Here is a 26,598-nt window from a genome sequence, read left to right as displayed (position 1 = left end):
TGGCGAGAGGGGCATTTCTCTTACCAAACCACATGGCCTTTGTTTTGGAGGAGTTCAGAACAAGGTTAAGGGAAGAGAAAGCTTGTTGGACACTAAGAAAGCTTTGTTGTAGAGCGTTTAACACAAAATCTGGGGAGGGGCCAGCTGAGTATAAAACTGTATCATCTGCATATAAATGGATAAGAGAGCTTCCTACTGCTGGAGCTATGTTGTTTATGTAAATTGAGAAGAGCGGGGGGCCTAGGATCGAGCCTTGGGGTACACCCTTGGTGAGAGGCAGTGGCTGAGACAGCAGATGTTCTGACTTTATACACTGCACTCTTTGAGAGAGGTAGTTAGCAAAGAGACATCAGTACTCCTTAGCCGGCCCACAAGAATGGAATGGTCTACCGTATCAAAAGCTTTGGCCAAGTCAATAAAAATAGCAGCACAACATTGCTTAGAATCAAGGGCAATGGTGACATCATTGAGGACCTTTAAGGTTGCAGTGACACATCCATAACCTGAGTGGAAACCAGTTTGCATACCAGAGAGAATACATTAGGCATCAAGAAAGCCAGTCAGTTGACAAGTTTTTCCAACACTTTTGATAAACAGGGCAAAATAGAAATAGGCCTATAACAGTTAGGATCAGCTTGATCTCCCCCTTTAAATAAAGGACAAACCGTGGCTGCCTTCCAAGCAATGGGAACCTCCCCAGAGAGCAGAGACAGGTTAAAAGATAAGAGATAGGCTTGGCGATGATAGGGGCAGAAACCTTAAAAAAGAAAGGGTCTAAACCATCTGACCCAGAATTTTTTGGGGGTCAAGTTAAGGCGCTCCTCTAGCACCTCGGACTCAGTGACCGCCTGCAGGGAGAAACTTTGTAGCGGGGATAGGAATAAAGAGGGGCTAGTCGCATTAGAAAATGTGGGAGATTAGGAAATGTTGGACGGGCGAGGAGGCATGACTGAGGCAAACAGGAATCCCAATTTAATGAAGTGGTGATTAAAGAGCTCAGCCATGTGCTTCATGACAGTAACAACCACATCATCAACTTTAAGGGACATAGGCAGCTGTGAGGAGGAGGGTTTATTCTTCAGGTCTTTAACTGTTTACAGAACGTCTTTGGGTTAGACCCACAGAGAGAGAACTGCTCCTTAAAGTAACTAACTTTGGCCTTCCGGATAGCCTGAGTGCACTTATTTCTCATTTGCCTGAACGAGAACCAGTCAACTTCTGAGCCTTTCGCCAAATGCAATTCTTGAGGTGGGGTAACTCCGCAAGATCACGGTCGAACCAAATCAAAATCAAATAAAATAGTATTTGTCACATACACATGGTCACATACACCAGGGGCTAAACCTGTTTTTAATTCTCATTTTCTTTATGGGGGCGTGTGTTTCTTAGCAATACCACTGAAAATATAAAAAAAGAAGGTCCAAGTGTCTTCGACAGAGGGGATCAAGCTGATTCTATACCAATTTACAGAGGCCACGTCATGAAGGAAGTCTTGCTCATTAAAGTTTTTTTACCAAGCGTCTATGACAAATCATGACAGGACGTTTCACTGAACAGCCATTACGAACACAGGCTGTAAAACAGTGATCACTAAGGTCATTACTGAAAACACCAGACTGATACCTCTCGGGATTATTTGTGAGGATAACATTGAGCAAAGTATCCTTTTCTGGGTGTTTGGAGTCATACTTTGTGGGATTGTTAATAATCTGAGAAAGATTTAGGGAATCCCATTGCTTTAGGACTTGGTCAGGTGGTTTAGGCATGTCCCAGTTTAGGTCACCTAGCAGGATATTCAGACTTAGTGTAAGGGGGCCAGGAGAGAGTTTAGGGAGTTCCATTGCTTTAGGACTTGGTCAGGTGGTTTAGGCATGTCCCAGTTTAGGTCACCTAGCAGGATATTCAGACTTAGTGTAAGGGGGCCAGGAGAGAGTTTAGGGCAGGTAGGGTACAGGCCAGTGCTTATGGAGGACAATAGCACCCAGCAACAGTCAACAAAGAGCTATTTGAAAGTTTAACGCTAAAATCCAGCAACTGAAATTGTTTGGGGACAGACTTGGTTGAGCACTGAAGGTGATCCTTGGAAAAGATTGTCACTCCCCCTCATTTGGAAGATCTGTCTTGACGAAAAAGTTTATAACCAGAAAGGTTAACATCGGTATTCAGAACACTCTTCCTTCATCACGTCTCAGGAATGACCAACACATCTGGATTTAAGCTGTGAACCCACACTTTCAATTGATCCATTTTAGGTAATAAGCTTCTAGTGTTAACGAGCTGAAAACCCAGGCTTTACGAGAGCAGCAATCACCAAAGCAGATATCAGCAGGCAACGGGAGTAGGTGTCACACCCACTTGGGAGAAGCTTTTATTTCTGGAGATGATTTCTTGTAGAAAATGGCTTACACATTATTAACAGGCCACATAGTCAATGTACCTGCTAGGCCAAGCCTAACTTAGTGAAGACCTTGATTCGTCTCTGTCTTTACAGTTCCTGAAACATGTCTATGGCCACCCACTCAGTTACCAGTGACCTATTCTGCCACATCCCAGGGAATGGAGAGTGCAGAACCACCCCTCCTTAAATCCATAGTCATTGACAGTAAGATGTGTGAAAAATGTTGTTTGGTACTGAGATTTTCTATGTGTATTGATTCCTACGAACCAACTTTGTAAGAGCCTTGTGTCCTGATTCAACAGACACCTCCCCTGGTGAGTCATGTAAAGTTTCCTGATTCAACAGACACCTCCCCTGGTGAGTCATGTAAAGTTTCCTGACTCAACAGACACCTCCCCTGGTGAGTCATGTAAAATTTCCTGACTCAACAGACACCTCCCCTGGTGAGTCATGTAAATTTCTTCCATTTCTCTCTTGCTCATTCTCTCTGTTGCTCACTCAGACTCACACATATGCAGTTACATCCATTTCTAACACTGTTTGTTGCAGGAATGATATGACAGACGCATAACTTTTGAACAATATAATATTTTATTGTATCTTTACACATACTTACATTTTTGCATTATTTTTTTAAGACTGCCAAGCTGTCCTATATTGGGGTACCTCTGTCCAGGAAAATGTCCTCAGGATTATGGAGCTGTGCTTATAATAAGTTGTTTGAATATTACAATGTGTATTAGGATTAAGCTAAACTTGACCATTTAAAGAGAGGTTCAGATAACCTCTTTCTTAAAATGCTTCAGATTGATGACCAATGAATTAATGTCCCACTTCGATATGAAGGGACAGAGGAGCAAACATGCCTTTGCTACCACTTTTAGTAGATTCTGACTGTTAAATATATTTGACTGTGTGTTACTGTTATATCCTACAAGCCCACATTATGGAAACATATATTTTATGCTTACAGAAAGTGTCATGAAAAGCCAGAAGAGTCAGGAGGTTGATGTGTTTGGTGCCCTCTGGAAAGTCCTAAAATATGCCCCTGAGCTGTGTTGGAGAAGGACGCAGAGTATGTATATGATCACGTTGCTCTTTTTTAAAGACGTCTCTAAGCTGTAACTGCCACAACATTATTCAACTAGTACCATGGAAATACTTTTAGCCAGCTGAGTACAACGTTTCTTCAAGAGTGTCCTCTTCTAGTTTGCTTATAAAATATCAACTTGATAAAGTTGTAATGCGCTGATTGTCTTCACTTCATCTGACCCATCACACAACTCTTCAAGTGGACCACTACGCTCCAGATCTGACCCATCACACAACTCTTCAAGAGGACCACTATGCTCCAGATCTGACCCATCACACCACTCTTCAAGAGGACCACTACGCTCCAGATCTGCCCCATCACACCACTCTTCAAGAGGACCACTATGCTCCAGATCTGCCCCATCACACCACTCTTCAAGAGGACCACTATGCTCCAGATCTGACCCATCACACAACTCTTCAAGTGGACCACTAGGCTCCAGATCTGCCCCATCACACCACTCTTCAAGAGGACCACTATGCTCCAGATCTGACCCATCACACCACTCTTCAAGAGGACCACTATGCTCCAGATCTGACCCATCACACCACTCTTCAAGAGGACCACTATGCTCCAGATCTGACCCATCACACAACTCTTCAAGAGGATCACTACGCTCCAGATCTGACCCATCACACCACTCTTCAAGAGGATCACTAGGCTCCACATCTGACACATCACACCACTCTTCAAGAGGACCACTACGCTCCAGATCTGCCCCATCACACCACTCTTCAAGAGGACCACTATGCTCCAGATCTGACCCATCACACCACTCTTCAAGAGGATCACTACGCTCCACATCTGACCCATCACACCACTCTTCAAGAGGACCACTATGCTCCAGTTCTGACCCATCACACCACTTTTCAAGAGGACCACTATGCTCCGGATCTGACCCATCACACCACTCTTCAAAAGAACCACTCTGCTCCAGATCTGACCCATCACACCACTCTTCAAGAGGACCACTATGCTCCAGATCTGACCCATCACACCACTCTTCAAGAGGACCACTATGCTCCAGATCTGACCCATCACACCACTCTTCAAAATAACCACTCTGCTCCAGATCTGACCCATCACACCACTCTTCAAGAAGACCACTATGCTCCAGATCTGACCCATCACACCACTCGTCAAGAGGACCACTATGCTCCAGATCTGACCCATCACACCACTCTTCAAAATAACCACTCTGCTCCAGATCTGACCCATCACACCACTCTTCAAGAAGACCACTATGCTCCAGATCTGACCCATCACACCACTCTTCAAGAGGACCACTATGCTCCAGATCTGACCCATCACACCACTCTTCAAAAGAACCACTCTGCTCCAGATCTGACCCATCACACCACTCTTCAAGAGGACCACTATGCTCCAGATCTGACCCATCACACCACTCTTCAAGAGGGCCACTATGCTCCAGATCTGACCCATCACACCACTCTTCAAGAGGACCACTCTGCTCCAGATCTGACCCATCACACCACTCTTCAAGAGGACCACTCTGCTCCAGATCTGACCCATCACACCACTCTTCAAGAGGACCACTCTGCTCCAGATCGCCTTCTGTGCTCAGAGGTCCCTGATGAGGATCTTGCCCATCACACAGCTCTTATTAATAATCAATCAAATAAAACAATTGGCCTTTATTTCTATGCATGAGATTTCTGTGGGTGAATTATGAAACAATTATTTTATGCAGATGTATGAAAAATTGTGGTGTATATTTGTTTTAGCCATTTCTTGATATATTTTAAATGTAAGAATATGTTGCAGATTAACTTTAATTGATGGGCCTCCCGAAAGGCGCAGCGGTCTAAGGCTCTGCATCGCAGTGCTAGAGGCGTCACTACTACAGATCAGGGTTTGATCCTGGGCTGTGTCACAGCCGGCCGAGACAGGGAGGTGCACAATTGGCACATGAGGAGGTGCACAATTGGCCCAGCATCGTCCGTGTTGGCTGTCCCCATTGAAGAACCCTTGAAGAACCCTGTTTGGTTTCAGGTAGAACCCTTTTGGGTTCTATGTTGAACCCTTTCTACAGAGGGTTCTACATGGAACTAAAAAGGATTCTCCCTAGAACCAAAAAGGGTTATTCTATCAGGACAGCTGAAGAACCCTTCTGGATTCCTTTTTTCTAAGAGTCTAAGTAATAATCTGTAGTCAGCTGGTCATTACCAGGTGATGATGAGGTCTAAACTATGACCAGTAGGCTCCATAATATAGCACATAATATAGTGGTCAGAATTATGACCAGCTGGTCAGATAGAGGTCACAATTATGACCAACTGGTTGCTGGCAGGCAGAAAAATACATCATATTCTGGTCAGTAAAAAAAGCGTCATTTTTCAACCAGTTTGAGACCAGAATAAGATGTCATGAAAATACTTATTTTCAACCAGGTTTTGCCCACTGGTCATATGGGGGTTAGAAAAATACATAATATTCTGGTCAGTAAAAAGACATAAAAAAAAGCATCATTTGTCAACCACTTTGCAACAGAGTAAAACGGGTAGGCTACCGGCATAAGTGGGCCTGTACTGTAGTTGTCATTTGTTTCCAAATAGACAATGTTTCATAATTTGAGGTCAGTGCAGCATATTAAAAGGTTATTGAATTCAAACAATCTGTTTACAGGTCCACAACCATTTGCAATAGTTTTTTTTATTTCAGAAATGGACACAGCAAATGTCACTGTAAAAGTTTAAAACATTCTGCCAACACCTCCAGAGACATTTGATCAAGCTCCCCATTTCTATTTGGAAACTACCATGGTATAATTACAATACTTCCAAAGTATACAGTGAAAAAAGGCGTAATTGTCACTATAAATGGTGAATGAAGGCCGTTTTTCAGGCAGATTCTCACTCACGCGCGCACAGGTTCAGGACGGGTCTGATTTATAGTGGAAACATGCATACTTATTGCATCCGCCCAAGTTGATGAATCTCAATGTTATGTACGTGTGCGGTCTTTTCAGAAATGGAGCACGCAGATATTTATTGTGAAATGTACGCAACTGTTGTAAATGGGGACCCAGCTGCTGTCATCTGACTAACAGGCAACAGCAAGCAGTGTTGTGGCACCTCGTTGACGGTTCCAGACACTTGTAGCTGTGTTCTCCTGTTGAGCAAAAAAATAACAAGATTGAATTAACATAGCACCAACTGAAACATGTTTTACACAGCACATTTCCCAGGGCACAATGATTGTGTGCAGTCTATCTGTTTTTTTTCACCACACTTGTTTTTGACAGGAAATGAGACGTGAGAAGCCACAACAGCGCAGCTATTGGAAACTACTCACTGGTCACAGATGTCAGTTGAACATCTAGCCTAGTTTCGATTTACATTTTGGTTGAGTTGTCAACTAACGTGAATTCAACATGAATTCAACAACAAAAAATATCACCATGTTATTGGATTTAGGGTAAAAGTTTGGGGGCGATACGAAATTCCCTTGTGATGATACATTTCTGCAATTCCAACAAGTTTCCCACTTTATCATCACATTGCATTTTGTTGTTGAAATTAAGTGGAAACAACATTAATTCAACCAGTTTTTGCTCAGTGGGTAGTGATCAGTACAAACTCATTGAATCAGACTTAAAGTAGGTCAAGTAGTCTGTATTTTATACATGGTGTTTGGTTATTTAAAAATGTGTCAGTTTGATATATAGCATTGCATGTAAAGGGCTTACATAGAAACATTTCCAGAAGGACTAATTCGAGACAGAAAGGAGTTGGAACACAACTGTTATCATCCTATACAATGAATTACACTGAGCTAAAATAAATCCATCTCTGCCTTTCTTGTTGAGTGCTCCAATTACTTTCTGCCTCAAATTAGTCCTTTTGGATGTTTTTCTTGGTAAGCCCTTTTCATGCTTTTCATCATTGTTGTACTATATCCTCGTTGTAGATCTAATATGTATTTGAGAATGCACCATTTTTACTACGGTGCTTCCAAGTAATTATTCAAATACCAAAAATCTGTCAAACACTCTTTTACCAATGTATTAATATCATCTTACCTGAGATGAATTTTCCTCATGATTACGCCACCAAACACCAGGACAGCTACACATGCTGCAACGCCTGATATCATCCCCCAATAGAAGAGACGGTTGTCTGTGGCCTCTTGCACTTGGGAACCTGAGAAAGGGGAAAATATATATGATGATCTTGTATGTTTCTCTTCCGCCATCTTGTTCATTTACATTAAGGCAACGTGTTGTTGACAGTCTCCATTTTAAGACATTTTACATGTAATGATGACAAAATCCAATATTGTGACTACAGAGATACTCTCAGTTCTGTCAGATTTAAGTTCTATGACAGATGTTACAAAACAAGACAGCAAAACACTCACAGAACATAAAAGTAATTGCACATAACATGCATTCTACTAAATATGTAGTGAATAGCAAAAGCAAGATGGCGCCATACTGGATGGCTGCCGTTTTGCACACTCCGATCTAACTTGTTATTTTGTGATTATTATGTTGTTTCATTTTAGTCTATTTTCAAGTAATGTATCTGCTATTATTATATCCTGTTGCCTAGTTTAAAGTACTATTTATAGTTTCTTTGGAAAAGTATTCAGACCTCTTGACTTTTGCACATTTGTTCCGTTACAGCCTTATTCTAAAATGGATTAAATAAATACAAATTCTCAGCAATCTACACAGAATACCCCATAATGAAAAAATAAATAGAAAAAAATAAATTAAAAACAGAAATCCCTTTTTTACATAAGTACACTACTGGTCAAAAGTTTTAGAACATCTACTCATTCAACGGTTTTTCTTTATTTTTTAAAACTATTTTCTACATTGTAGAGTAATAGTGAAGACATCAAAACTATGAAATAACACATATGTAATCATGTAGTAACCAAGAAATTGTTAAACAAATCAAAATATATTTTATATTTGATAATTTGATATTCTTCAAATTTGCCTTGATGACAGCTTTGCACACTCTTGGCATTCTCTCAACCAGCTTCACCTGGAATGCTTTTCCAACCGTCTTGAAGGAGTTCCCACATATGCTGAGCACTTGATGGCTGCTTTTCCTACACTCATCCCAAACCATCTCAATTTGGTTGATGTCGGGGGATTGTGGAGGCCAGGTCATCTGATGCAGCACTCCATCACTATCCTTCTTTGTAAAATAGCCCTTACACAGGCTGGAGGTGTGTTGGGTCATTGTCCTGTTGGGAAAAAAAGATAGTTCCACAAAGCCCAAACCAGAGGTGATGGCGTATCGCTGCAGAATCCTGTGGTACGAATGCTGGTTAAGTGTGCCTTGAATTCTAAATAAATCATAGTGTCACCAGCAAACCACCCCCACACCATAACACCTCCTCCATGATTTACGGTGGGAAATACACATGCAGAGATCTTCCGTTCACCCACACAGTGTCTCACAAAGACACAGCGGTTGGAACCAAAATTGTCAAATTTAGACCCGAATGACAAATTTCCACCGGTCTCACGTCCATTGCTTGTGTTTCTTGACCCAAGCAAGTCTCTTCTTATTGGTGTCCTTTAGTAGTGGTTTCTTTGAAGCAATTCGACCATGAAGGCCTGATTCACACAGTCTCCTCTGAATACTTGATGTTGAGATGTGTCTGTTACTTGAACTCTGTGAAGCATTTATTTGGGCTGCAATTTTTGTGGCGGTCCTCATGAGAACCAGTTTCATCATAGCGCTTGGTGCTTTTTGCGACAGCACTTGAAGAAACTTTCAAAGTTCTTGACAATTTCCAAACCCCCACCATGTCACCACACAACTGATTGGCTCAAATGCATCAAGAAATTCCACAAATTTAATTTAACAAGGCACATCTGTTAATTGAAATGCATTCCAGATAACTACCTCATGAAGCTGGTTGAGAAAATGCCAAGAGTGTGCAAAGTTGTCATCAAGAAGAATTTCAAATATAAAATATATTTTGATTTGTTTAACACTTTTTTGGTTACTACATGATTCCATATGTGTTGTTTCATAGTTTTGATGTCTTCACTATTATTATATTACGTAGAAAATAAAGACAAACCCTTGAATGAGTAGGTGTTCTAAAACTTTTGACCGGTAGTGTACACTTTGCTATGAAACTCGAAATTGAGCTCATGTGCATCCTGTTCACATTGATCATCCTTGAGATGTTTCTACAATTTGATAGGAGTCCACCTGTGGTAAATTATATTGATTGGACATGATCTATCAACTGTGGGACCTGTCTATATAAGGTCACACTGTCAAGAGCACATGTCAGAGCAAAAACCAAGCTATGAGGTTGAAGGAATTGTCCGTAGACCTCAGAGACAGGATTGTGTCGAGACACAGATCTGGGGAAGGGTACCAAAATATGTCTGCAGCTTTGAATGTCCCCAAGAACACAGTTGCTTCCATCATTCTTAAATGGAAGAAGTTTGGAACAACTAAGACTCTTCCTAGAGCTGGCTGCTCATCCAAACTGAGCAATCAGGGAAGGGCCTTGGTCAGGGAGGTGACCAAGAACTTGATGGTCACTCTGACAGAGCTCCATTTCCTCTGTTGAGATCGGAGAACCGTCCAGAAGGAGAACCATCTCAGCAGCACTCCACCAATCAGGCCTTTATGGTAGAATGGCTAGACAGAAGCCACTCCTCAGTAAAAGGCACATGACAGCCCGCTTGGAGTTTGCCAAAAGGCACCTAAAGACTCAGACCACGAGAAACAAGATTCTCTGTTCTGATGAAACCAAGATTGAGCGCTTTGGCCTTAATGCCAAGTGTCACGTCTGGAGGAAACCTGACACCATCCCTACGGTGAAACATGGTGGCAGCATTATGCTGTGGGGATGTTTTTCAGTGGCATTGACTGGGAGACTGGTCAGAATCGAGGGAAAGATGAACGGAGCAAAGTACAGAGAGATCCTTGATGAAAACCTGCTCCAGAGTGCTCAGGACCTCAGACTGGGGCGAAGGTTCACCTTCCAATGGGACAATGACCCTAAGCACACAGCCAAGACAACACAGGAGTGGCTTCGGGACAAGTCTCTGAATGTCCTTGAGTGGCTTGAACCCAATCGAACGTCTCTGGAGAGAACTGAAAATAGCTGTGCAGCAACGCTCCCCATCGATCCTGACAGAGCTTGAGGGGATCTGCAGAGAGGAATGGGAGAAACTCCCCAAATACAGGTGTGCCAAGCTTGTACTGTCATACCCAAGAAGACTCAAGGTTGTGATCGCTGCCAAAGGGGCTTCAACAAAGTACTGAGTAAAGGGTCTGATTACCTATGTAATGTGATATTCAGTTTATTTTTCTACATTTGCAAACATTTCTGAAAACCTGTTTTTGCTTTGTCATTATGGGTTATTGTGTGTAGATTGACGAGTGGAAAAAACTATTTAATACATTTTTAGAAAAAGGCTGTAACGTAACAAAATGTAACGTAACAAAATGTAACGTAACAAAATGTAACGTAACAAAATGTAACGTAACAAAATGTAACGTAACAAAATGTAACGTAACAAAATGTGACGTAACAAAATGTAACGTAACAAAATGTGACGTAACAAAATGTAACGTAACAAAATGTAACGTAACAAAATGTAACGTAACAAAATGTAACGCAACAAAATGTAACGTAACAAAATGTAACGTAACAAAATGTAACGTAACAAAATGTAACGTAACAAAATGTAACGTAACAAAATGTAACGTAACAAAATGTTTTTGGGGGTATCTGTACTTTACTTTACTATTCATACATATATATTTTTACTACTTTTACTTTTACTTCACTATATTCATGAAGAAAATCATGTACTTTTTATGCCATACATTTTCCCTGACACCCAAATGTACTCGTTTCATTTCGAATTCTTAGCAGGACAGGAAAATGGTCCAATCCACGCACTTCTCAAGAGAACATCTCCGGTCATCCCTACTGCCTCTGATCTGGTGGACTCACTAAACACACATGCTTTGTTTGTAAATTAGGTCTGAACGTTGGAGTGTGACCCTGGCTATCCATACATTTTTTTAAACAAGAAAATGGGTCTGTCTGGTTTTCTTAGTATAAGGAACGTGAAATCATTTATACTTTTACTTTCGATACTTACTTTTACTGGGTGACTTTCACTTTTACTTGAGTCATTTTCCATTAAGGTATCTTGACTTCTACTCAAGTATGACAATTGGGTACTTTTTCCACCACTGCTGCATCCATATCTACCTCCATCACTCCAGTATCCCTGTGCATGTAAATATGGTATTGGAACTGACTTTTAAAATATTTCCTGAATATAGTATGCTTACTTACTTTATTGTGTATTTCTCATTTGTATTTCTTGTGTGATTTTTTCTAGTAACACATTATTGCATTGTTGGGTTTTGAGTTTGCAAGAAAGGCATTTCACTGTATTTGTGACATTAAAACTTGATAAGACATTATGCTGGGGTTCATTTTTTAATTATTGTGAACAATCCCATCAGACCAAACACTTACCATTGACAGAAATATGTATGTCTATATAATCCCATCCCCCATTATATCCACACTGACAGGTGTAGTTGCCTTCATCAGATGGTTGTATGTTGGTGATGTGTAGACACACTCTGTCATTCTCTATCTGTAGTGTGACTCTGGGGTCACAAGAGCTGTTGGTATGATTTGTCTCAACGTCGTGTGAAACTCTACACTCGTGACCTCCACTTATAACTCTATTTTTGTGACATAATACAGTACTGATGTCAGTGAGGGTTTGGTTTGGGCAGAGAAGAGTGGCATCTGCTCCTCTGGTCTCCAATTTTTTCTGTTGTGTCACTGTCAACAGGAAGGGAAACAGATTGTGAATATATTATTTAATGAGATCGGTTTGATTGAGCATGAGTAGTACTATCAATTCTCATTAATAAAAAGTCCCATTTCAGTCTACAGTCTACAAATTTCTACAGACCCAAATGGACATTTTACAATGGTAGAAAGAAACCTGGCACAAGAAAAAGCCACTTTACTGAACTGTTAATGTCCAAATGAAGACGACCCAAAGTGAATTCATGACCGTATAGTGAAACTATCTCAATGTAACAGGAATATTATATGGGGGGGGGGTTAACTGTGTACGGGATGCAACTCTAGACAAGTCATCAGCTAAACTAAATCCTCTTCCTAACATGTCTAAGTTATTAAACCACAATATCAAAGAGATGGGTCTGTGTGAACTGTGGAGATAGAAACATCCAACTGAAAGACAATACTCCTATTACTCTCTCCTCCAAAACTCATGTTGAATCATTTACTTTTTTATTGTAAACTTGGCTTTAATTGACTGTGTTTCTGAATGTAAATACCTTCCTAGAATAATTACAGACATTGTCTTTCACGTTTAAGCTCAAACCTCCTATGCCAATAGCAGAGACATAGCGATCCAACACAATGTTTCTTGGAGATAAGGATTTTACCTCATATCGCAACACACAGATAGACATGTTTTTGGAAATAAATGTAGGCAATGAAGTATGCCCAACTGTTGTCTGGGAAGCTCTTAAATCATACATGAGAGGTTGTATCATGTCTTAATCTTCACATTAGAAAAATAAGACCAATAAATAATTAGAAATACTAGAACAGAAAATCCACGACTTAGAAAGAAAACACAGTTTAGATAGAAATGTTGACACCCTTCAACAGTTGAACACTTTTAAGCTTGAATATAACACAATAAACTCTCGATCTGCAGAGATTGCTGCCATGAAATCCAAGCAACAAGATGTTGAGCAAGGTGAAAGTGCAGGGGAAATGCTTGCTTGGTAAATGAAGAAAGAGGAATGTACCATCCATAGCATTCAAACCCCAGATGGTAGCATTACAATGGTTCCTTCAGAAATTTACTCCGTCTTTAAAATGTTTTATAACAAACTGTATCAATCCCAAAACAAAAGAAACAGTCATGTAAAAGTTCATTCACTCAGATCAAACAGGGTTGATAAGAAAAAGGATGTCCAGACAATCTCCACAGTTTTTTCAGTATAATCCATCATACCACCATCAAATTCATGAGGTGGAAAGAAACAACATTGCCAGGCACCCTTATTTGTTATAACCCCACCTTACCTCCAGCATTTAGTGATGACATCTTTAAGTCGTGTTCCAAAGGGGCATCATTCATTTAACATGTTTACTATGATGGATCTATACTGTCATTCAATCAATTACATTATACAAGGCCGATTTCTTTCTGTTCTCACAACTCAGAAATCATATTCAGTCACTTCAACAGAATATGGATGAACCTAAGGCATCTAGCATAGATTAAATACTGAAAGAAGCTGCTACGACAAAGAAGTTGATTGCCAAGTTATATCAAGGGCTGATTGAAACTCTACCTGAAGGTTCAGAACCTATAATGAACAAATGGTAAACAGATCTGAATGAAGAAATGAAGGAGAACCATTGGTCACAGATATGTTCAAATGTTCATACCTGCTCCTACAAAGACATGAACTAATGCAATGTAAGATCATTCATAGGACTTACTATAGTCCTGCCAGAATGCATGTAATGTCACCCAGAAATGTCACATCTCTGTTGGAGATGCAAAAAGCACAAAGGAACTATATTCCATATGCTGTGGTCCTGTGACAAACTGACACCATTCTGGGATAATGTATGTGCTATCATTTCATTAGGTCTAGGAATTTATATCCATTCATCTCCACGATTGTGTTTGTTGGGAAATGTAAATATTGGTGATCAATATGAGAGAAAGTTTTGTAATCTAGGTCTACTTGCTGCAAAAAAATGTAAAGCCATTAAGTGTAAATCCTCATCTCTACCCTCAGTTCAAACCTCCAGTTTGTTACTATCTAGCTACATCCCATTAGACTTATAAAGGCAAACATAAGCCAGATAGACATACTGTATTTGACAGAATTTGGAAATGTTTCAACCATCTTAGAGAATGTTTTGTATAGTTGCCATTTTGTTTTTGTGATGGTGTTTAATTAAGAGCATGAGTAGCTAGTGGTAGGGAAGTAAAAAATAAAGTTTAGTATTTTTGACCATATTAAAATTGTATTAAAACTAGTGAACTATTTGGATACACTTTACAATACAGTGTGGTTATTACTGTGTAGGTCTAACTCCTGGAAGTACTCCTGTAAGGTTCAGGGCTCGTGTACAAATTAAATACATAATGGGATACATCTCTCTTACCGTTAACAGCTGTGAATAGACCCCACAGCACCAGAAGCAGAGCAAGTCTGGATACACCTCCACACATACTGATCAACTGCAGAACCAAACGTTGACCCAACACTGCCTGCTGAGACCGACTACAGATGTGATGCCAATGCAACGTTATTTACTCAGTAGAGGAACAAAATAAAACCAAATCAAACCAAAGTGATGCTACTTTGACTCGGTTGACTTGGTTATAATGGACCTTGAGAGCTGAGAGGAGGAAGTGGTTCACAGAAACACTTGGACCTCTGCTAGTGCATCCTGGTCTCTGTGACTGGGGTCTTTGTGGAGCCCCACAGAGGTCTTATGATCAACCACAGACACATCAACAGGTCCACTTCCTTCTTTAGACACAAACAACGATAGATTCTGCACCACCACAAGGCTGAAGGGTGTTTTTATCAAGCGTAGACCTGATGCAGGTATTAGTTGAATCGGCCAATGTGTCCTCATTTTATATTTTTTGTAGAAGAAACCCTGATAGGAGAAGCAATTTTTTGCCTAAGTGGGAAGTGTCATTAAGTCAGCATATGTCCTGACACCTGTCATAACTGCAAAAGGTACACTGCCTTGTTATGTAGATATTATGCTTGTGATGTCTTTCTACCTCAGTTTGTGGCGGGACTACCACTGGGCTGAAACACAAACTCCAGATTGTGGAGTTATCGAGACAGCAGCACCGCCTGCCCCTTACTTATTGAAAAAGGTGTTTAGTGACTACCGCTTCCCCCGATTCGGCACATACCTGGCACAAACTCGGGACCTCTGCCTTAATAGCACACGTGACCGTTCTCCCTCATGCATCTTAGCTGATCACGCCACCTCAAAAGCTCATGAGGCGACGCAAGCGGGACCCTTAAAGCTGAGGCGCAAGGTTGGGGTCAATTCCAATTCAATTCCAGTCAATTCATGAAGTACACTGGAATTCCAATTCGAAGTCCTATTCCAATTCTCTTCGATGCCTTTCAATTAGGAACATTTGGAATTACAATTGGAATTTGGTTTACTTTCTGAATTGACCTGGAATTAAAATGGAAGTGACCTTACAATGACCCTGCTGAGGAGGAAGTTTCACACATCTCCATGTGCTACATTCATCCCTTAAACTTCCTCAACAGCGCCCCCAGTGTTGAGCTGAGCGCAACTGTTGATTCGAGTCATTAAGCACCACTGTAAAGGATGTCGTACCGCTTCCTTAGTGAGTACTGCCAACCCCCAATGACCCTGCTGAGGAGGAAGTTTCACACATTTACAACATTCTGCTCAATCCACTGAAGAGGCCTCTAAAATAACTAGTATTAAACATTACAGTTGATTCAAGACAATCTTTGTTGGGCTGAACATAATATTTGATCTCTCTCAGAATCCCCTGTGCAAGAGGACCCAGTCAAAGCAGCATCACTTTGGTTTGATTGAGATTTATTTTGTTCCTCTGAGTAAATACTCCACATCTGTAGTCGGTCTGAGCAGGCAATGTTGGGTCGACGTTTGGTTCTGCAGTTGGTCAGTATGTGTGGAAGTGTATCCAGACTTGCTCTGCTTCTGGTGCTGTGGGGTCTATTCACAGCTGTTGACGGTAAGAGAGATATTGCATGATCTATTTCAGTTGTACCCTAAGTACAGGGTAACAATGAGTAATTATAGTACTTGTTACACTACTTACAGGAGTTAGGCCTACACAGTAATTGTTCATTACAGTTTTAATAGTCATTAATAATAAACTGTCCTTTTGACTTTCCTACCTTTAGCTTCATGATCAATCAAACCTATCATATGAAAAAAATACTCTCAGAATCTGCTTCTCTTCCTGTTTGCAGACTCAAGTGAAAACATTGGGAACAGGAGGAGCAGCAGTTCCTCTAATCTGCCACAACCAAACACTGAGTTACATTACTCAAATGATATGCTATTTAAATAGAGTGAAGAGGGATGAGTGTCCAGTGTCATATTGATCTGACCCAAAACGTCCAGACAGCACTTGTGACCCCAGAGTCACACTACAGATAGAGAGTGGCAGCATGTTTCTACACATCACCAACATACAGCCATTTGCTGAAGGGAACTACACCTGCTGAAGGGAACTACACCTGCTGAAGGGAACTACACCTGCTGAAGGGAACTACACCTGTGAGTCTTCACATTATGGAAGAACACATCTTTTGCGTTTCAGTATTTCAAAGGTAAGTGTTTCCAGGTTATAGAGCTCTCCAGCTCCTAAAAACTGGAAATGAGTTACCTCTGATTCGTTCAGACCTTCCCATGGGGAAAATGAGTTACCTCTGATTCGTTCAGACCTTCCCATGGGGAAAATGAGTTACCTCTGATTCGTTCAGACCTTCCTATGGGGAAAATGAGTTACCTCTGATTCGTTCAGACCTTCCCATGGGGAAAATGAGTTACCTCTGATTCGTTCAGACCTTCCCATGGGGAAAATGAGTTACCTCTGATTCATTCAGACCTTCCCATGGGGAAAATGAGTTACCTCTGGTTCGTTCAGACCTTCCCATAGGGAAAATGAGTTACCTCTGGTTCGTTCAGACCTTCCCATAGGGAAAATGAGTTACCTCTGATTCGTTCAGACCTTCCCATGGGGAAAATGAGTTACCTCTGATTCGTTCAGACCTTCCCATAGGGAAAATGAGTTACCTCTGATTCGTTCAGACCTTCCCATGGGGAAAATGAGTTACCTCTGATTCATTCAGACCTTCCCATAGGGAAAATGAGTTACCTCTGGTTCATTCAGACCTTCCCATGGGGAAAATGAGTTACCTCTGGTTCGTTCAGACCTTCCCATAGGGAAAATGAGTTACCTCTGATTCATTCAGCCCTTCCCATAGGGAAAATGAGTTACCTCTGGTTCGTTCAGATCTTCCCATAGGGAAAATGAGTTACCTCTGGTTCGTTCAGACCTTCCCATAGGGTTAATGAGTTACCTCTGGTTCGTTCAGACCTTCCCATAGGGAAAATGAGTTACCTCTGGTTCGTTCAGACCTTCCTATGTGGAAAATGAGTTACCTCTGGTTCGTTCAGCCCTTTCTATGGGAAAAAATTAATGGAGAAAGAATAGGGTTTTGGAATAAATGCTGAAAATAAGGTCAGAGGTTAACACCGGCTTAGGATATCTTGTACGTTTTGGTCTATGAGATACTATCAGTCAGTTAACATGACCAAGGAGTTAGTGAGACTTACTTATGTCCTCTGTATGGGGTAAAACAATGGTACACTGACTATCACATCCATGTTTCAAAAGTCTAAAGTGAACAGACCAGGGTGTGATGTGTTCTGCCTCTTCATGACATCAGAGTCAGCTGCAAAACTACAGTATCAAACCAGTTTCTCTACGACCTCTCTCCCTAAAATTATATTTATGCAACACCTAGTGGCACTTGTTTGTAACGTCGGTTGGTCTCGAGTGGCAGAAGAATCAAAGACAATTCATTTTTTAAGCATTCCCAGCAGCAGATTTATGACACACTGTATAACAAGCTGATGTCACAACATACACTACAACGTTGTTTAAAATTGTATTGATAAAAGTAGAAAACAAACACACCCACAACAAAGGACATTACAACATTGTGTATCATAAAAAACATTTGATTTATAAAGAGTAAAGAAAACCACACACAATGAAAGTAGTCGACATTATGATGTTGTGTAGGTTATAATATCACCACACTTGATTTATAAATAAGTGAAGAATAAAACCACAAACAAGTCTAGCGTGGATTTATCATGTTTCATCATTAATCAACTACAAAATATATTTACATACAGACTGTATTTAGATGTACAACAACCAGCAGGCCTATGTGTGTCAGCCATTCAGTCCACTATTCAGTACCCACAATGCCTATGGATATAAACCGAACCACACAGATGTGTGTGAGGCAGTATGGTAGTCCCTCAGTTCTCGTCACTCTAAAAGTTTCCTAAGAAAGATACAACAGAATGGCATAGGTATTTATTAAAAAATATATACTTCTGACTGCATCTTTGTAATTATTTATGATTATTTCAGCTCACCTTCTACATTGCAGGTCATCTGGTCTCTCAGGAGATATTCTGCATAAAAGAAGGTCATTTAAATATCGACTGAATGGAGTAACATAACAATGCAGCAAATGCAACTAATTTGCATGTATGCAGTCACCATGACTACCACCTCAAAACATAATTCCAGAGCTTCTCGTTCAATGAGAGAATACGGTATAAAACACCCGCCCCAAAAACAAGAGGACTTAAACCTACTTCTTTACAACACCTTGTGCTTGTTGCATCATACGCTTGGCTGAGGAGCTGAGGGAGTCTAAACTGAAACACAAAAAGTACATTTTTGAGTCATGTTTGAATTCTGGGGTTATTGTAACCCATTTTAACATTCACAATCATCTGTTTCAAGCATTCTACCAGGACGATCAAATACTCACATTTTGAATGGACTGGAGATTGGGGTGGTCCTGAAAGAAATTAACTTGGTCAATGTATTGATAAGAACCATATTATCTATGGAAACAGCCAGTCAGTGCCGTTTCTAGGCTTAAGTGACGTGAGTGGTTGCTTAGGGCCTCACAGCCACTAGGGGCCCCCCAACCAAAACAATGTTTTTATATACAGTAAATATCGTATGTTTTAGGAAGTCAGTCTCAACATACTGTTGAATTGCAGGACATTAACTTTTAAGCTGCCAAAAGGAAGGGCAAAAAGCTAGAAACGGCCCTGCAGACAGTGATGTAAACACTGACATAATAAACATGACCACTCTTTGATTAAAGAAATACACATCTTTCCCAAGTTGAGAGAATATCTAGTGCATTAGTGACATGATGAGTCACAAAGCAGAACAGATATCAACATGCAGCAGAGTACATGATGCTGTCACCATGACTACTCTATGACCACCACAGAAGTACATCATTCTTCTGTAACGTTCTATTCCTCCCTGTTTCAAGCACTTTATAAAAATAATGAAATATAGTTGTAAAACTATTCACATTCGTGATGGAGTGAAGGTTTGTGTGTCCCTGGTTGGTGGACTGGAGGTTGGCGTTTCCCTGAAATGAATAAAACATGTCAATGTACAGACAAGAGCACACAAGTTTCTCTTTTACCTGTGTGGCAGAGATTTTTTAAACAATTATATTAGCATGTCTTAGGTTTTCTTACAAATAGTATTGACCCCTTACAGGTTCTGTAACGGCTTTCTAGGTGTGGTGAAGGAGAGTCGGACCAAACTGCAGCATGTAGATTGTGATCCATGTTTAATGAAAACAAACGTAAATACGAATAAACACAAAACACTACAAAACAATAAATGTAATTAAAACCGAAACAGCCTATACTTGTCAACTAAATACAGCGACAGGAACAAAGACACTAAGGACAATCACCCACAACAAACTCAAAGAATATGGCTGCCTAAATATGGTTCCCAATCAGAGACAACGATAAGCACCTGCCTCTGATTGAGAACCACTCCAGACAGCCATAGACTTTGCTAGATAACCCCACTAGCTACAACCCCACTAGCTACAATCCCAAATCCATACACACCAAAACCCCAAGACAAAACACACCACAATACAAAAACTCCATGCCACACCCTGGCCTGACCCAATACATGAAGAAAAACACAAAATACTTAGACCAGGGCGTGACAGGTTCTTTAGAATGAGTCTCACCATTCAGTTGTTGTCTTTGTTGGAGTCCTGATGAATTCTGGGTCAGACACTGGGGCTTTTCTGTACATCAAATTAGAGATTAACTGGTAAACAACTGGCAGTCAAATCACATTAAATTCATAGTAACTGTTTTTTTGTTTCAAGGTAATATTTGTATCTCTACCTGGATGAGGTATCTTTTCTCCTCTTAAGAAACCAAAGTATTACACAGAATACAGCAATGAGACACATTGAACCCATCACTGCACCAACCACTGTACCTGTGAATGAGAGAGATGACAAGAGAAGACAGAGGTCAACTTCCCAGGTACACTACACCAAAGCCTCATACATGTACAGTCGTGGCCAAAGGTTTTGAGAATGACACAAATATACATTTTCACAAGTCTGCTGCCTCAGTGTCTTTAGATATTTTTGTCAGATGTAATTATACTTCAGTATTCCGTAGTAACAAGCATTTCATAAGTGTCAAAGGCTTTTATTGACAATTACATGAAGTTGATGTCAATATTTTAAGTGTTGACCCTACTTTTTCAAGACCTCTGCAATCCACCCTGGCATGCTGTCAATTAACTTCTGGGCCACATCCTGACTGATGGCAGCCCATTCCTGCATAATCAATGCTTGGAGTTTGTCAGAATTTGTGGGTTTTTGTTTGTCAACCCGCCTCTTGAAGATTGACCACAAGTTCTCAATGGGATTAAGGTCTGGGGAGTTTCCTGGCCACGGACCCAAAATATCAATGTTTTGTTCCCCGAAGGCACTTAGTTATCACTTTTGCCTTATGGCAAGGTGCTCCATCATGCAAGAAAAGGCATTGTTCGGTCACCAAACTGTTCCTGGATGGTTAGGAGAAGTTGCTCTCGGAGAATGTGTTGGTACCATTATTTATTCATGGCTGTGTTCTTAGGCAAAATTGTGAGTGAGCCCACTCCCTTGGCTGAGAAGCAACCCCATACATGAATGGTCTCAGAATTCTTTACTGTTGGCATGACACAGGACTGATGATAGTACTCAACTTGTCTTCTCCGGACAAGTTTTTTTCCGGATGCCCCAAACAATCGGAAAGGGGATTCATCAGAGAAAATTACTTTACCCCAGTTCTCAGCAGTCCAATCCCTGTACCTGTTGCAGAATATCAGTCTGTCCCTGATGTTTTTCCTGGAGAGAAGTAGCTTCTTTGCTGCCCTTCTTGACACCAGGCCATCCTCCAAACGCCTTCGCCTCACTGTGCGTGCAGATGCACTCACACCTGCCTGCTGCCATTCCTGAGCAAGCTCTGTACTGGTGGTGCCCCGATCCCGCAGCTGAATCAACTTTAGGAGACGGTCCTGGCGCTTGCTGGACTTTCTTGGGCACCCTGAAGCCTTCTTCACAACAATTGAACCGCTCTCCTTGAAGTTCTTGATGATCCAATAAATGGTTGATTTAGGTGCAATCTTACTGGCAGCAATATCCTTGCCTGTGAAGCCCTTTTTGTGCAAAGCAATGATGACGGCACGTGTTTCCTTGCAGGTAACCATGCTAGACAGAGGAAGAACGAATGATTCCAAGCACCACCCTCCTTTTGAAGCTTCCAGTCTGTTATTCGAACTCAATCAGCATGACAGAGTGATCTCCAGCCTTGTCCACATCAACACTCACACCTGTGTTAACGAGAGAATCACTGACATGATGTCAGCTGGTCCTTTTGTGGCAGGGCTGAAATGCAGTGGAAATGGCAAATAGCGACTTTGCAATTAATTAAAATTCATCTGATCACTCTTCATAACATTCTGGAGTATATGCAAATTGCCATAACACAGAGGCAGCAGACTTTGTGAAAATTAATATTTGTGTCATTCCCAACCTTTTGGCCACGACTCTAAATATGGCTCTGCACTACACCTGAAAGTTGAATAGGAAAAGAGCCAGTCAATAGGTTGATTATGTCATTATTAGAATAACAACCACTTACCACTGAACCTGTCATCAGAGACCTGAGATTGACCTAGCACAGAAATACATCATCATGAACACAGGCAGTACTTCATCATGACATCATGTTCCTGATCATGTCAATATATATTATGGTGGTATTAACCCTAACCATTTCTCACCTGCAAATGAAGCTTGATCCCTAGTTGGAATCACCATGGAAACATCCTTGACGGCGCCAACGGATGATGCTACACACCCAACCCTGGTGTCTTTGTCAGGTAGACTGGACGCTGCCACCATGGCAGTTATGGTGACAGTGACTGTTTCATTGGGATGGGTGATGTCAGCCATGGTGGATTTGTCTAGACTGATGTTTTCTATGTGGTCCCAGGTTATTGTAGGAGCAGGTCGTCCAGTAGCAGAACAGGACAGAGTGGTGTGACTGTTGTTGGTTTGTGTGATGAGGAGTGAGGGTCCATACAGCTCTATAGGAAAACAACAGACACAGGTCACAGTGAATGTAAATACTATAATGTTTTCATGTACATCAAGGTCAAATGGATGCATGATGATTTGAGGGAATTGTTCCTGGGTTAATCATTTACACACAGGTCAAGGTAGAACAATGGATTGAAGGCATTGGAGGCCATTGTTCCTGTTTTAAAGGGACATAACATTGTTTTAAGACGTCAAAAGTAGTCTAATGTTAAAGTGAATTCACATTATACAATTTGGATTATAGAGTGTAATGTCCCTTAAACCCCTCCTTAGTTATCATATATTACCATTAATTTGGAGGCAGGTGGTTCCACTGATAGCTCCCTCTGGATAGGTGTTAAACAGACACTTGTAGCAGGACTCGTCTCCTCTTGACACTCCTCTGATGATGATAGAGCAGTTCTGCAGTCCCTCGTCTTCAAACTCCACGTTCCTCTGAAAAGGTGGGTTGACTACTGGTCCAAATCGTTTGTTGTAGGTGGCCACATTTTCAGTCGCCCCTGGTGTCACTTTCTGCCAGGTGACTTGAAGCACATCTTTGGGTTTCATGAGCCTGCAGCTGAAGTGAGCATCCTCTCCCATGGTTGCTATGACAACCTGCTGTGTTCTCACCAACTGAGAGAGCCCTGCATGAAGATAGTTACAGCCTGTTTAGTACACACATCTAATACAGCGCTAGATTTGAGCAACCTGCAGTGAACACTGTGAAGGGATAAGACAACTGCATAAATACATTTAAAGGTATATGCAGTGTTGCATCAATCATTTCAATTCCCATCCTGTATGTTTGTACATTTCAAAGGACTCTTGGAAGACTAGCCCTTGGTGGACTCAAATAAATCCTATCAAATTTACTGCTGGAATATGTCACTTTTTGGGCAACCAGACCAAATTCACAAAGAAATGAATTTATAGAAATGATATATCTGTCATTCTCATTGACAGCAAGTCTAAGAAGTGGTAGATCGGTTTTATGTGAGCTGTTTCTATGCTTCCAGTTTTGTTGCAGCTGAAAGTACAATATTTTGGGGGGTTTTGGAAAATATATTTCACAGTGTTTTAGATGGTACAATGATTCTCTACACTAAGCAAGTTTTGTCACATAAACTGAAATTAGGCAAACTACTAGAATTTTTGTTAATAAGACACATGTATTTTGAGCCAAGACAGTATTTTAAGCTGAGAGTTTCAGCAAACTCTGGTTTTTTGATTAATCTCAAATTGAGTAAAAATGATTGGCTCAGTGAAGTATTCCATGTCAGCTAAAGAATCCCCCCAATTCAAATGTCCAGGAAACTGGGATATTTAGGCTCCATGGACTTTTTATAAGTTGCATGTTTTACAGTATAGAACAGGAAGATGCTGATGTTTGTATACTGATGGTTACTGGACCGGCTATTCACCAGTTAAAAAGACACCTTAGCTTCAATAATGTTCAAAATATAATCATTTTTATTGAATTAAATGTATTCCTTTAAGGACTATCTGCAGTTACAACTTATGCATCATGCACCTATAAGTGTAGTGTAGTTATCTCCATCTCATAATGAAACGCAACTCTGAAATTGATAATACTGTATAACTTACATTTAAGGCCTACAGACCTATCATGTATTTCATATGAACACAGATGTAACTCACCCTCAGGAAGGAATAGCAGCAGAAGAGTAAGGTAACTTTTAACACGAGCCATGGCAGCAATGTGTGGCCAGGTGAGGCAAGGTGATGTAAATGGACCTCTGGATAATGTGTGGAAAAGTAGTATTTCATACTAGAAACCGTTTTCAAATCAGGCATTGTGGGAGGCATGGTAACGTCGTCTGTTGGATAGTTTAAATACACGCTCTGTTGTTTTAGTTTAAAAACTAACAAGAAACCTTGTTGGCCAATTTTGTGTTGTGAGCTCCTCCCACAGAGAAAATGACAGTTGCTAGTCTCTCCACAACTCCTCCTCTAGTGAAAGTGAAAGTAAACACAGAACAGTATCAGGAAAACACCGGTGAACACAGTATCAGGAAAACACCGTTGCAAGGTTGGAGGTAAAAACATTATGTATCATCAAGCTAAGTGAATCTAATGGTGAGATTAACTTAACCTATATGAAGGTTTTCTCGTGTGTGTGTCAGTACCATTGCTTGCTCAAAGATGTAGCTGTGAAGTAAGTCTCTTCCTACAGCCGTTTGATTGGCCCAGCAAATTGAGTGTGAAATCAAAGATAAGGATGGCGTCTGAACTTTGATTTGAACGTATATGATACATGTGCAGCCAGCATGCACAACCAAGTGTGTGTGGGAAAGACATGTAAGATATTCATGTGTCAAGGAGAAATGGACTAGCCTGAGTACCAGTCTCTAGCTAACATTCAATGTTTTATAAGAAACAATGCATTAAATTCCGAATTGTTTGCAGTCAATTTACACACAGCTTGACTCACTGTAAGGCCAGCCTCTCCCATCTCCTCATTGTTTTTCAGGAGCATATTTTTCAGGAACAGATTTTTACATTGTCAGCTCGGGGATTCGATCTAATCAATTTGCTAGATCGAATCCCCGAGCTGACAATGTAAAAATCTGTCGTTCTGCCCCTGAATAAGGCCGTCATTGTAAATAAGAATTTGTTCTTAACTGACTTGGAGGGCTGAGTGTCCGCAGGTTTTTGTTTTAATTAAGACCTAGACAACCAGATCGAATAGACAACCAAGTGAGGCGAGTTCCTTACTAATTAGTGACCTTCATTCATAAATCAAGTGCGAGGGTGGAGCGAAGTCCGGCAGACACTCGGCCCTCGGTGGAATGAGTTTGACACGTGGACTATAGCTATATATAGCCTATACCTATTTAAATAAAATCACGAATGTAGTGAAATACCGGTTTGAACTGCTGTAAAAATGTCACGCCCTGACCTTAGATATCTCTGTTTTTCTGTATATTTTGGTTAGGTCAGGGTGTGACTAGGGTGGGTACTCTAGTTTTTTGTATGTTTAGGGGCTTTTGTATGTCTAGTTTTTTTTGTATGTCTAGGGTTTTTGTAGGTCTAGGGGTTTTGTAGGTCTATGTTGGCCTAATATGGTTCCCAATCAGAATAGCTGTTTATCGTTGTCTCTGATTGGGGATCATATTTAGGTAGCCCTTTTTCACACTTTCTGGTGTGGGATCTTGACTATGTGTAGTTGCCTGTCAGCACTATTGTATAGCTTCACATTTATTTTGTTAGTTTGTTCGGTGTTCAGTCTTTTTAATAAAGAGAATGGGCGCACACCACGCGCACCTTGGTCTCCTTCATACGACGATCGTGACAAAAAAAGCACTACATTTCATGAAGAAAAGCAATAGTATCAGCAATATTGTGGTACATTCAGAAAACAATTCTGACAAATGCAGTTTATCATGCATAAAACTAATTAGCTCACCTTTTAGAAATGACTAGACTATTAGTATAATACACAGGTAGCTGTAGTGTGCAGGAGACATGGTGAAACTGAGTTATATTAGTCACGAGAGGGAATTTGAATTTTCCTCTGTGTCCAACCAACATGAGGTTGGATCACATATGGCCCCTCCCCATACACCAGGCTAAAAGTAAACTCAGTTGGTGAGACTTTAAAAAAAATGTAAACAGTGTAAGCCAGTGTCAGAGCCATTGTTTTACCAGTTTTAGTTGAGAAGGTTAAAGGAACTCTTCTCATGACATAAAACAAAGGAGCTAAAATATTACACACACACAGCCAAGTGAGCCTGGCGCAGAGCTATAACAACCTACCC

The 26,598-nt window shown here is 40.7% G+C and overlaps 1 protein-coding gene across 6 annotated transcripts; it reads right to left on the bottom strand.

Moving 5' to 3' along the window:
- Nucleotides 1–18,317: 18,317 nt before the first annotated feature.
- On the bottom strand, nt 18,318–25,624 carry LOC116359756 (OX-2 membrane glycoprotein). Of its 6 annotated transcripts, none has more exons than XM_031813277.1 (12): nt 25,556–25,624; nt 23,125–23,463; nt 22,519–22,824; nt 22,377–22,409; nt 20,583–20,679; nt 20,420–20,479; nt 19,925–19,972; nt 19,733–19,792; nt 19,169–19,198; nt 18,990–19,052; nt 18,765–18,803; nt 18,318–18,670 (listed from the first exon to the last, which is right to left on the bottom strand). In XM_031813277.1, the coding sequence occupies exons 2-12, from the start codon at nt 23,417–23,419 to the stop codon at nt 18,655–18,657; spliced, it is 1,047 nt and encodes a 348-aa protein (XP_031669137.1). In that variant the 5' UTR covers nt 23,420–23,463; nt 25,556–25,624; the 3' UTR covers nt 18,318–18,654. The 6 variants fall into 6 exon arrangements, 5 of the variants coding, with proteins under 5 accessions (XP_031669137.1, XP_031669135.1, XP_031669133.1 ...); XM_031813275.1 differs by lacking the exon at nt 25,556–25,624 and adding an exon at nt 24,479–24,662 and having other exon boundaries at nt 18,990–19,047; XM_031813273.1 differs by lacking the exon at nt 25,556–25,624 and adding an exon at nt 24,479–24,660.
- Nucleotides 25,625–26,598: the final 974 nt, after the last annotated feature.

The sequence above is a fragment of the Oncorhynchus kisutch genome, unplaced genomic scaffold (genome assembly GCF_002021735.2).
Source record: "Oncorhynchus kisutch isolate 150728-3 unplaced genomic scaffold, Okis_V2 Okis05a-Okis16b_hom, whole genome shotgun sequence".
NCBI lineage: Eukaryota > Metazoa > Chordata > Actinopteri > Salmoniformes > Salmonidae > Oncorhynchus > Oncorhynchus kisutch.
Note: the sequence above shows the minus strand (reverse complement) of the source record. Positions and strands in the feature narration are given on the sequence as shown.

What these genes read in the sequence shown, in the direction of transcription:
- LOC116359756 (XM_031813273.1), bottom strand. Translation starts at nt 24,530, where the DNA reads ATGGCTCGTGTTAAAAGTTACCTTACTCTTCTGCTGCTATTCCTTCCT. An exon ending in GGATCAAGCTTCATTTGCAG is followed by an intron (nt 22,410 to 22,518) that starts GTGAGAAATGGT and finishes TTTCTGTGCTAG; the next exon opens with GTCAATCTCAGGTCTCTGAT. An exon ending in ACAAAGACAACAACTGAATG is followed by an intron (nt 19,973 to 20,419) that starts GTGAGACTCATT and finishes TACATGCTGCAG; the next exon opens with TTTGGTCCGACTCTCCTTCA.